At 38.4% G+C, this 12,717-nt stretch overlaps 1 protein-coding gene across 1 annotated transcript in view; it reads right to left on the bottom strand.

The window, feature by feature from the left end:
• PIK3C3 (phosphatidylinositol 3-kinase, catalytic subunit type 3) overlaps positions 1-12,717 on the bottom strand; it is a gene marked incomplete at both ends in the record, with an annotated part of 36,462 nt that overhangs the window by 15,969 nt on the left and 7,776 nt on the right. The window contains 6 exons of the mRNA XM_010132343.1: positions 417-602; positions 1,240-1,332; positions 1,858-1,962; positions 3,042-3,113; positions 9,550-9,645; positions 11,512-11,598. Of these exons, the coding sequence (XP_010130645.1) occupies positions 417-602; positions 1,240-1,332; positions 1,858-1,962; positions 3,042-3,113; positions 9,550-9,645; positions 11,512-11,598 (639 nt within the window). The remainder of the gene's footprint in view (positions 1-416; positions 603-1,239; positions 1,333-1,857; positions 1,963-3,041; positions 3,114-9,549; positions 9,646-11,511; positions 11,599-12,717) is intronic.

The raw sequence follows: 12,717 nt of genomic DNA, 5'->3' as shown, positions 1-12,717 counted from the left end.
CTTCTAGTAATTTTCTTCAGCAAAAGAGTAGGACAATATACTGCTTCAGTTTACCAGGTGGGTTTGTTGGAAATCTTTTAGTAGACTATTTAAGTTCAGAGCACTTCTCTGCAGTTTAACATTCAAAATTTATCACTGGTTTCTGGCTGTTTTACCTTGTTTGACAAAACCAGCTATCACTGGCAGTTCACAGTAAGATAATTATCAATAAGCACCACTTAATAATGTGAAGACTTTGCTCCATAAAGAGCTTATAGTAAATGGCATCACAATGAGGTTGGTTTTTTTTAAGTTATCTTCCACCACTATTATTCATTTAAATGCCTTAAAAAGTAGCAAACATTTAAAGTTCTCCAATGAGAATAAAAATCCTGAGACCAGCTGACCTTCACATGTACCCACAGAGCAATGAATACCTCATCATCAGCCTGCTGAAGCCTGGCAACTGCATAGCGCCGAACTGTTGGGTTGGAGAAGTGAGATGAGAGAAGTTCTAGAGAGTCTTCCACATCCATGGGTTTCCACTTGCCCAGCAGCTCCAGTGCTTGCTTTGCCTCTTGTGCTAAGTCCCAGTTGACACATTTTAAGAATTTTGTCAAAGCCTAAACAGAAAGACATTGGACAAGTCATCACTGAAAAATCAGTCTAAACAAATCGTTTTGAAAATCATTTTTCACGTTAAGGTAGAACTAGATTCAGACTGTATTTACAAAAGCAGAGACCTGAGGAAACTTACTGATGAAAATGACAAAATGGATTATTTTGATATACCTCAAAAATCTGCCACTGAGTTATCTTTTAAGTAAGATGTAAAGTCAATCGTTACTGTTCAACCACAATCACCACTACATAAAAGCTGTCCACTGTTGGGGGATTATTTAATTTACTTTGGGCTTTTGGTGTGCTGATGCTCATTCTGGTAATGCTAACCCTTGTCTAAGAGGGATGAAGAACCTCCTCTTTAATATTTTTTCTTTGCTGAAGAAGTAGTTGGTAACACTGGTATTAAACTGACAGTTGTTTTTTGTAGAAAGGCTGCTGCAGTAATAGCCAGTTCATATGATTTAAGATGGAAAATTACAGTCACTAATTTTTAAATCAGTAACATCGTAGAAAACCTAAAATAATCTTGATGAGCTTCTAAGACATTGAAGCTCTGCAAGGACAGGACACTGTGGAAAAAGCACCAGATGAAGTACCCCTTGCAGTTGGTAAGTCCTCTCAAATCATTTGACTTACCTTCTCCTGGTTAGTAAGGTAATATCTGAATTTCCAGACTAGGTCCTGTTCCTCGTATGTTAGCTGCTTTGTTGGTGGATAACTCACTATGATCTATTAGATACACAGAAAGTGAGTTTAGCAACATGAACAGGCATAATCAACAAGTGAAGAGACTACACTGTGACAAAGCACAACACTGACAATGACAAAGCACAACACTGACAACACACAAAAATAACCTGGGGGGAAAAAAAAGCTAGGAGAGAAAAATAAAGCTTTCCAACGACACAAAGCTCTCGCGCTATCACGGTGATGCTCCTTGGTTATGTGGTTGATTGCACTGGCAGTGTAGGTAAACATACACGATTACTTCAAAGATGACCTTTAGCACCTACATGATATGCGCATAACACGCACTCTCACCCTGGCAACCTGTTGTACAAAAATTTGCACAAGTACCTTCTGCTCCTTTCTGACTTGGACTCACCTAATTCAACACTTGTAAGAAACGCTTGACAACACTTCTCAATTAACAACTTTATAATCTGAATTTAACTGTGTTTTCCTTAAATGTCACCGTATATTAACAGCAACATACCTAATAAAATTACTATAGCCATCATACGGCTGACTTACATTAAGCTGATCTCGCGTGGCGGCATTAGGCTTCAGATCATGATCAGAAGGTCCACTTCTTAAACTTCGAGCAAGCTTGTGATGTTTGCTTTCTACTAAGTTCTCCTAAATGGAGAGGGTAAGTCAGTATTTATAAATACTTAATCTTCAGAGAAGATTACTACTGAAATGAAACCATCTAGCAAAGACTCACCAGTATATGGAATAATGCATGGCAATTAAAATTCACATCTAAAACTATGGCATCTTCTGGATTTTGTTTTTTTGTTTTAGAAGAAATCCCTTCATAAGACGGGGAGAGTTGCTGGAGATACTGAGGTTTTGTTCTGGTATTTTACTTCACATAACATACAAACCCTATCTGGCCTTTTGTGAATTGCTGCAAAATGTAAGCGTTTCAGTCAAGACATCCACGGTTTTGACAGCACTCAAAAGTGCTAGCCACTTTATAGATGATGCTTGTAGTATAAAGCTTTGTATGCAAGAAAAACGTCTCAAAAAGTTTTCCCACTGTTAATACCATGTTAGCAACAGTAGGAGCCACAATAGGAGCCACAGTGTCAACAAGATTTCAGCAGCCAAGGCAGTTTTCAGCATTGTCAGACTTGCTCTTGCAGTGTTAGATTACACAGTGCTCAAACAGTGTTGCCAGTAGAAGCCCACTTACATTAAGGTTCCCAAAGCTGCCAATACCAGTCCCACTGAATTGGCATCCACAATAATGGAAATCTTTTCTAGAATTGTACTTAGGCACTGTCTACATGAAAAACAACATACAAGAGAGTGCAGGGAGAAAATATTTTAACACACAAAGTGACCAAGAGTTACTGCACCATCCCCTAAGTTCCTCTTCTTCAGCTCCCTCCTAGCTTGTATTCCCACCCTTTGACCTCTTTTGCCAACGTTCCCCCTTCTTGCTTTCCTACACCTCAGAAGCAAGCACATTAGGTATGGAAAGGAGGAGAATAACACAAGCATTAAATCAATTCTTGTATTTTAAACCAGCAGCAGCAAAAAAGAAGAAAAAAAAAAGTTGAACCCACTGATACTTCTCAACTGGTCAAACACATCTTTCCACCGGAATTTTAAAATATTGAAGACAAGAATATAGGCTTTCAACTCTATTTATGAAAACTTGCAAAAAAGTACTACGCTACCAATTGTATTACATGGAGTATGCTTACCATGGACATCTGGGGATCTGGAATCTTAACAATTTCAGAACTTGTTAAAATTGGAGATGACTCATCACCATCCTGAATAACAAAAAGTTAAAGGCATATTAAACATCTCAAGTTTTAAGGAAAAAAAGAGCATGTCATATTAATGCATTGTGAACTATACTGCATTATATTAATGTGAAAGAATGATGCAACTGCAGCTTGCTGACTTTTGGTAGTTATAAAGGGGAAAACACAAAATAAGATGTGGATACTTTTTCTTGTTAGTTTTTGCCAGATGGTAAATAAGGTGGCAAAACAGATCGAAGTTCATCTGAGGAGATGCAGCCTGGCAACTCACTATCATGCTGGCACACAGGTGAGTGAGGAAATTTTCCATTATCATTACATGGTGTCCTCTGGAGGCAAAAAGAGCCACCAGATCAGCATCTGTATTTCCACCAAACCCAGATAATTTCCTGTAAGTAACAACTATGTTGGAGAAAATACCTCCTAATAGTTCAACACAAATTTAGGAAGATAAATGTGTGCCCATCTATCACGGCTTCCACATGGAGCGTGGAGAAGTTCATACTGTGCTGCTCTGGAGCAGTATGACAGGAGCCCAGTAGTATTCCTTAGAGGAGTTGTGCTGATGCATAAATAAGAGAAGAGAGAAGCTAAAAGCTTCCTGTTTAATGATAGGAAGGAAAGGATAGAAGGAAAAAATACAAAGCCTGCCTAAACCAGCAACTCCGTTTCCTTCTTCCAGTCACACTGCTGTTTGCTTTGGGTTTTTTTAATCTCGGAGTGTAACTAAGCATTAACTGACACAATCTACAGAAGAACATTTCATTTAAAGGACAGTAAAAACAGTGAAACAGAAGAAAGAAGCTAACACCAGCATAAGATGCACTATGCTGTATTTATACTTAGTTTGTTCTTGTGTATTTTTGAGTAAATTCCAGCTCAGAGTTTTTTTGACCTATCACCATCTCCCTCAATAACGTAAGTTTTGAGATAACCTGCTTGGGTTTGCTTCTGCCCTCACTCTCCTTTATTTTTCTCCTCCTTTTCCAATCACATATGCTTCTTGGGATGGTTTTGCATTTATACTTTTCAGAGGTAACTTTCAAAGAAATGAGGATCTTGTAGCAAGCAACAGAAAGTAATAATTTGTCACCAACAAGACCAGGAGTTAAAACTGTCATTAACCTTTCAGGAGAAACATTTTTTTCACAGTTACATAGATTTTGTGTTACTGACCACAGTAGAAGATCTCTTATTATTAAAATGCACGCTCAGAAAGACACTTCTATTACATTTATTAGTGTCCTATGCTCTTCTGATGTAACAATACGGTCAAAGTAATGACAGTAACTAAACACACATCCTTGCACGTTATGGCAAATACACATGCAATCTGGCTCTGGCTGATGATGGTCCCAGGACAGGAACAGGATTGCTTTTCCCACTAGTCCCTACAAAAGGTATGCATACAAACACTGAAGAGGACAAACAGGACATTTGCTTACAGTTTCTCTGTTTTAAATCGATCCTGCCTAAATAATGAACTTAGCTTTAACCTAATGGTATAGAATTAATAGTATTTCTGAAGTTTTTTAATTGTAACAAAATACTATTGCATCACTGGAGCCTGAGTTGGAGTCATGCTGACAGATCAGCGCTCACACTGTACTACAAACTCTGCCATCTCATCAGACAGAACTTTCTTCAGATCATGTTATACTAGTTTTACAAAATCAAATTATACAAAACAAATAGAATTGTTTTTGGAGGAAAATCCTCCCGGAAATAAACACATCTGATGAAAAGAGATGACAGACCAATTTCAATCTACTAATTGTTTATCTTCCTAATCAAAACCGTAATACAGCTGCAATCTGACTTGACCTTTACAAAATGACAAAGGATCATCAATGACTCAGTGACAAACTAGCTTCCACTCTGTTTAGAACCTTCACATGGAAGTGCTGTAGGAAAAACTTGACACAGGAGTGGATTCACTGGAATCCAATAAATGCTTGAACTCCTACCGAGGCATTTGTAACATCCATATTCCATGTGGATTCTCAAAGGATGTATAGTAGTAACTCCCACACTACTCCATCTTTCAGTGAAAACATTTAGATGAAATAGCTGTAAAAGGAGAATCTGACAAAGCTTTTAGGTTGGTAAAAATGGAGCCCCTACACCACAATCAAAAGCCCATGACAGCTATTACCACCTCAGAACTTACTAGGGAGAGAATCACAAAAGCACAATTGCCTAAAATTTGCCTCCTTACAAAACTATGTGCAAAGCCTTCCGGTGCCTCATGGCACAACATTTAAAATACCCTCTGAAACGAAGATTTTTTCCAAGATGAGTGTTAAAAGAATGATTTCTGAACTCATTTCTAGCATCTTTTTTTAACCTTTCAAAAGAAATATTACAATGACTGTTCTTTAAACTCTGCTTCTCAAATGCAGATAATTATGTTGAAGAGCCAAGCTGAAAACCTCTACTTACTCAGTTCAAGCACTAGGAAAACTCTGTTCCCACTGTTTCATTATGTTTCAGAACAAAGTCTTAAGCTTCAAAAAAAACTTGCTACGAAACCAAGTTTTGCCAAGCATTCGTGGGACAAGTTACTGTGTCAGGAGTAAAAAACACTTTTGGAACAGACTGTTTCAGGAAACCTTCAAGGTACAATGCCATTAGTTTGCCTGTGAAGGATGTCATCATCTTACCTCGCCTTCTGAATTAGATTAACGTAGCTCTAGTTCTCTGCCATACTTGGAGAGCATCTCATGGACCAGAGTGACCCTTACCATACAAACTTACTAAACCATACTGATGCCTGAGAGTCTATGCTAAACTAGTTTGAATTTGGTCAAATTTGGGCTTTTGAAGTGTCTCTGCTGATCATGCCCATGCAGTCAGCTTTAGTCCAGGTCATAGATGTTTCAGAAATATCGAATATCCTCCAACTGCCAACAGGCGATCAGCCCATGGGACTTGATTAAACATAGTCCCAAGCATAGAACCACAGCGCAGACACTGGACCTTCAGGAACCGCCTCGCTCTGTTTAGCCTGCTCCTCTTGGCTGCGTCGCTTGCTAGCACAGCCAGAACCTGAGAACACCTACTGTTTTGCCACACCAATAACAAAGAGTTAACTTGCTTGAAACTATGACGTTACTGAGCTTTAGAGGTATTTCACTACATTAAGGTCAGTTTGTGTGACTTAATATTAGAGTCCATTTGAGAAAGTCGACAAAATTTGCAGAATTTTTTGAACCAGCAAGATTCTTCAGCGCTTTCCTGAAAATCAGTTTCAGAACATCAGCAGGTGAGGAGGTTCCTTCTATTTACCTTACTCTTTAGTCAAAACATTTCAAGTAACACCAATGGGATCCAACTTCTCCCACACAAAAAGTAAATGGTTACCCAATGCTGCAGGCACTACTCTTTCTTTCTTTCTTTAAAGCCATAAAGGCGGCTTTGATGATCAGACTACTTTTTTAAAAAAACTGGATGCAGCAATGCACTCAATTTATATACTCAAACAAACGTTTCACTTGAAACCTGCACGAAAACACATTAAAGATAAATGCTGGTGTTATTTGCACTTGGAAGGTCACACTGAAATTTTTGTCTAAATGGAGAATCAGAAGCGATTCTCCTTGTTACTAGCAGACTGCTATCCTTCACATCTTGAATGCTGTATTAAAATTAACAGAGAACACAGAAAGCCACCGTCACTTCACTTCATTGTAATTGAATGTTGAGCCAAAGAATCTCAAATTCTATCAGCCACTATTTAACAGGCTAGTTCTTCGTAAACACTTGAAAACAAATTTATCAACAAAACTGTGACAAGTAATCTCCACTTCGACTATCGGTCACAGGCAAGTGACAAGAGAACCGACTTTCATTAGACTCAATGCACTGGACTGGTGATGCTGGATATGTATACTGTACATTGTAATTGGAAGTACGACAAAACTGAGAAGACAGGCACTAAGTTATGTTCCGTTTCCTACTGCTGCCAGAAAAGGGTCAAGAACTCGTTGAAAAGCTATCTCATAACAACAAATCTCTCAAAGCACAGGTAATTATAGATTTAATATGTATTATTACACATTCAATTACTTTATTTCCACAAAAGAGCAGCCAATTCTTAATTACGTCGTTCCATGTACTTTTAATATGCTCAGAAACTTCTGTTAGAAGAAAGAGGCATGCTTGAAGCCTGAATCTTCTTTCCCGCACCTTGCACATCTGTAAACCCATAATGATGACCAAAAAAACATTCTATGTGTAAATCAGAAAAAATTCACCTATAATGGCAGGTTTCCGGAGATGATGGAGAAAAATCGTTTTTAGGAATGTCACATTCAATCAAAATAAAAAAGCCAAGAGGACACAGAGCCACACAGTAGCCATGACCATCAGTGTGCACCTCTGAAAAGCATAGCATGTCCTAATGTAAAAAGCTAATGTTTAGTAAAATTTTGCCCATATTCTATTATGCTCTCCAGAATTTTTTTTTTATTTCCACAGAACTAAATAACTTTGTTTCACAGAAGAATCTGAAACCTGTAGGTTTCACCCAGATTTGTAACAGAAGAGAGTTTTGTAAAAGTAAGGCCCTCTCCAATAGCTAACTCTAGGATAAGTATATGGAAGGCACTATGAAACAAGCTATTCCAAAGGCAAGAAGACCTGGACACAGTTCACGAAAAGATATGCTAAAGAGCTAGCCTAGACATCTGCCTAAGGCACAGTTTCACCAAAAATTTCCACAATTCACTAAAAACTAAAAAAATCCCATTAAAAATGATTAAAAAAACTCCCCGATTTAAAAACCTGAACAAACCCCAAAAAATTAAAAAAGAAACCAAACCAACCTTTGATTAAACCTCCTCCAGCCCCCTTCTCCCCCAAATCCAGCAAACAAACTAAAAAAAACCCTACCCAAAAAAACAACACACCAAAAACCCGAAGAAACTCCCTCCCCCAAAACACGCCCCACGTATTTGCCCCAGGCTGTGGGATGAGACACTACATGCCAAGTGGAACTTCTTCCAGAAGCAAGGGCAGCTACCACTACGACATAAATGTGTGCATGTATACACATATACATATGGCTATGCGGAAACAGTGTCGACCTCCACTTGTATTATTTTTGTATTATGTCGGCAAGACACAACTCTTACAAAGGCTTAGAAAATTTCTTAAGCAGCCCCTCATTTTTGTTGCAACTACAGCAACTTGAAAAACAACCCTGCGAGCTTCCTCTATCTATAGTGGCATCTCTGTTCAAGTAAGTTCTAAGACTACTGTTGTTATTAGCTTCAGATATTCAGTAACACCTTAATTCAAAGGGCTAGATTAGCATTACACAGTTCCTTTCTCAAACATTCACAAGCTTTAACTTGAAACAGAGCCTATAGTTGAGGCAGATTCAGATCTGTGCCTTACCAGAATTTTGTGGAATCCTGCTTTTTGCAATTTATTACTACATTTTTCACTACTTTCTTCTGGTATTTTAAGTTAGATCACAGTTCTTCTGTCCAGAACAACTGGCAATGTTGTGACATAGACAGAAATGCCAGTATTGTATCTTCCACTGTATTAACATTTTGTGCTCTAAACTACAGAATTTAAACTCCCAGAACAGACGGTACTTAAAACTAGTGCCTCTGATCTCAACAGGACTCCAGTCTCTTTATCTTCTTTCTCTTTCCCGTGAAGCTGCATTATTTAGCACCTTTCTCTCTTCTTATGAATCTAAACATGATGAAAATTTTAAGAGGCAATTACTGACAATTTATTTTTGAAACCAGACTGCAGAAACACTGTTTTTTTCTATTTCAATGGGTCTTCCTACAAAATGCAGAGGTCCATAAAAGTATGGATAATGCCTTACAAAGCCACACTGCTGTCTGTTAAGATCACTATTGATTCTTCATTCCATTAAATCTGAACTCAAAGAACACTGTGTGCACTGCCTTTCAGACATTTTGTAAATGGAAAGATGTAAGACATTGCAATCCAGAAGTCTTTTACTTAATTAACTTCCAAAGCATTTTCAGCATGAAAGACTAAACTTTTGTATTTTAGACAAAATACTCAACAGCAGACTTGCTGTGCAACGCTTTAATAACTTATCTTTTGCATAGTTACTAATCAAGACAAGTATATTTCTTCCTGATATAAGACACAATTTTACATACAGCTACTTTGAAAATACTACTGGGTGACTGAAAGAACCATAAATCAAAAAGTTTTTAATCACTCACACTTCTTAAATTCTGTAATCTTGAACTGTGTTATGCAGTGATTGACTTCTGCAATCTTGTTGCATCTATACCCTTTGATTTGTATGTACATAAACCGTTGCCACTGACAGCTGTCTGCCACTATCCCGCAGCAGAGTATTTCACCTCAGCAGAAAAACCTACTCATTTTGGGTGCATATGTTGCTTTTTAAAGACGACTATAAAGTCTGCAAGGCACATACCTTTTCGTAGTAAACTATTCCATATTCTTTATCATCACACTTGACACAACGGAATTCAATCATCAGGTACATAAAATTAGAACTTCGCTTTTCCCTCTGAGAAGAGAACCACCACAAATACGTATCATATATTAAAGTACATCAATCTTCAACACGCTCAGTACAGCAATTACCCTACTTCCCTTGTGCTGTAACTGATTAATTAGATTATCAGTTGTTGTAGCAATTACGCAGTTAATCATTTCATAGCACTACTTGAGACTGTATCACCTTCTTCCTGACATTCTTACTTGCTTACATTCCCACTTTTTGATAAACATCCACATGTAACAGATAAAAATCACATTGTTTTCATCAGTAGCTTACAACTATGGACTAAAGGTCTGCAAAAGGCAATGAAGAATAACCAGCTGTCAGCTGGGGGGTTTTGTGTTGGTTTTTAAATCATTAAACACAATTATGCGTGTCAAGAGACAAAAATGAGAAGGCATGAAAAAAATCACTGTTTTGGACAGAACTATGAAAGTGACAAATTAAACCTGGACTACAAGATTAGATTTGCAGCTCATTCAATTTCAGTGGAAGATTTGCTCATGTATGCATTTTTTATATGCTTTACGTAGAAAAAGTGCTTAGAATTTTAAAATCAAGGTAGGACACAAGAAAGAATTTATTCATAACCACATATTCAAAAAATAAGCAACCCCTCTAATAACAAGCAACTCAAGCTTATTTCACGCATTAATAGTGGATTGACATTGCAGCACAGGCAAGGTGGTTCTGCATTTAAGGCACAGTTCTAGGAATCAGGAATTTTTAGTTTTCTGTATTTTTACAAAAAGGGAAGAGGAAAATAAAAAGGGGAAAAATAGGCTAAGTTCCACACACAAAAAAAAAAAATCGTAAGGGTTTATAAGACCCAAAAATTCAAGTCCAAAAAGAAACTGATTTGCAGAAGTCTAACTATGAATAAACAACAAAAATCTCAGAGCACAAAGTGGAAAACCTATGAGGTCCAATAAGGCCAAACGCAAGGGCAGGACTGGGGCAATCCGTGGTATGACCACAGGCTGTGCATGATGGGACTCAGAGGAGCCCTAGCAGAGAAGGACTTGGGGGTACTGGTGGATGACAGGCTGGACACAAACTAGCAACATGTGCTCACAGCCCAGAAAGCAAAGTGTGTCCTCGGCTACATCAAAAGCAGCATGTCCAGCAGGTCAATGGAGGCGACTCTGCCGCCCTGCTCCATTCTGGTGAGACCCCAATCTGCCATGCTGGGTCCAGCTCAGGAGCACAGGACAGACATGGTCTTGCCAGAGTTGGTTAGAGGAGACCACACGAAATGATGGAAGAGCTAGAACCTCTCTGCTGTGAGGGCAGGCTGAGAGAGTTGGAGTTGTCCACCGTAGAGAAGAGAAGGCTCCAGGGGGACCTTAGTGCATCCTTTCAGTACTTAAAGGGGCCTCTAAGAAGGATGGGGAGGGACTTTTTAGCAGGGCAACAGGAGAAGGGGTGACGGTTTTAAACTAAAAGAGGGGAGATTTAGACTAGATAAAAGGAAGAAATTTTTTACAATGAGGGTGGTAAGACCCTGGCTGAGGTTGCCCAGAGAGGTGGGAGAAGACCCATCTCTGGAAACATGGCAGGTCAGGTTGGACCTTGGCGCTTCGAGCAACCTGCTCTAGTTGACAATGTCACTGCTCGCTGCAGGGGGTTTGGCCTAGATGATCTTTGAAGGTCCCTTCCAACCTACACTATACTATGATCAGTATTTCCAAAGTAAAATCAACCTTGGAAGCTCAAAGAATCATTCTTCTTTTTATCATATAGAATGGCTGTTGACAAAAAAAGGACGAGAGCTTAGAGTTAGGCTTCTAAGCAAGCAAAGGTTCCATATTAGCAAGATCCAAAAAAAAAAGTCACAAAATAAAGTTACAAATCTGCTCTATGATGACCTACCTCATTGATCATTTCTATTTCTCTAAAGGTCAGTCTGTCCAGCCAGTCCACTTTCACCATATGACCTTGCCGATGAGACTTGGTGAGCTGCATCAAAAAACACAATGGTAAGTAACATTTAAATTGTTCAGAGCAAGAAAAAGAATATCAAAGTTACAATTTCAGAGACACTAACAAGAATAAAAAAAAAAAAAGGAAAGAATGCTTGCACAGTGCATACATAGTAGATCCTTGCAAACAGCCAAGCCATCTAAAACTCCAATCCTGGCAAAGACCAAAACCACACTCCAAGCACCTCAACTTTACATTTTTAACACTCTAAATACAGGAACCTATTTTTTAAGCAAAGTCATGTTACAAAGATATTTCAATTTTTGTGTTACAGAGTCTCATACAGTAAAACTTACCAACCCACACAAAAAGAAGATATTTCAAAAACTATCCAAATCAAATAATTTTGCCCTTCTTAGCATTATCTAAACAAGTGTTCAGATTGGGACTTCCACATTGCAAAAGCTCATCCAAAGACTTCCAGGAAATGACCAAGGACTTGTTCTCCCTTTCTATTCAACAGAAATGTACTTCCAAGTTTTTCTCCTGTATCTACATATTGCTGTAAAATAGCAAGGAAGCTGAGTTGCTTAAATGACCACCTAACAGTAGAAGAGTGGAAGAGAAGGCAAGAAAGACATGAGCCCTACTACCTGTAGTTTCAGATGCACTGCCACACAATAGCTTCCAAAAAATTTAGCAGAAGACCACACAAATATGAACAAGAATCATCCTTTTGGCTCCCAAGAAATCACAAATTTTCCTCAAAAATGTAGTAATTCTTGCAGTAAGCAAGAAGAGATGCAAAGGGCCTAGAAGACATCAAGTTCTTCCATGTTTCACATAAATCAGTATCTGTCTGGAAAGAAAATGGCTAGTGAAATGACACTCAAAATTATTCCTGTCAAGGGAAGGATAACAACTACTACTTCTTCAGCTTTGTTCTGTGGTCAACCAGACCCACAAGAATTTAAGTCTGAACAGGCCATACAATCACACCAACTGCAATTTCTTGCCCAGTCAACAGCCTGGAGATAGGCCATAGACATAGAGTACCGGGACAGCGTATGAACAGAACATACTGCAAATAAGAGAACACGGGATACACAACAGCCTACTTCTTCCATACAGAACTGGAGACAAGATTACCACAAA

This window comes from Buceros rhinoceros, unplaced genomic scaffold (assembly GCF_000710305.1).
Source record: "Buceros rhinoceros silvestris isolate BGI_N320 unplaced genomic scaffold, ASM71030v1 scaffold4353, whole genome shotgun sequence".
In the NCBI taxonomy this organism is placed as follows: Eukaryota; Metazoa; Chordata; class Aves; order Bucerotiformes; family Bucerotidae; genus Buceros; species Buceros rhinoceros.
This window is presented reverse-complemented; position numbering and strand designations above follow the sequence as displayed.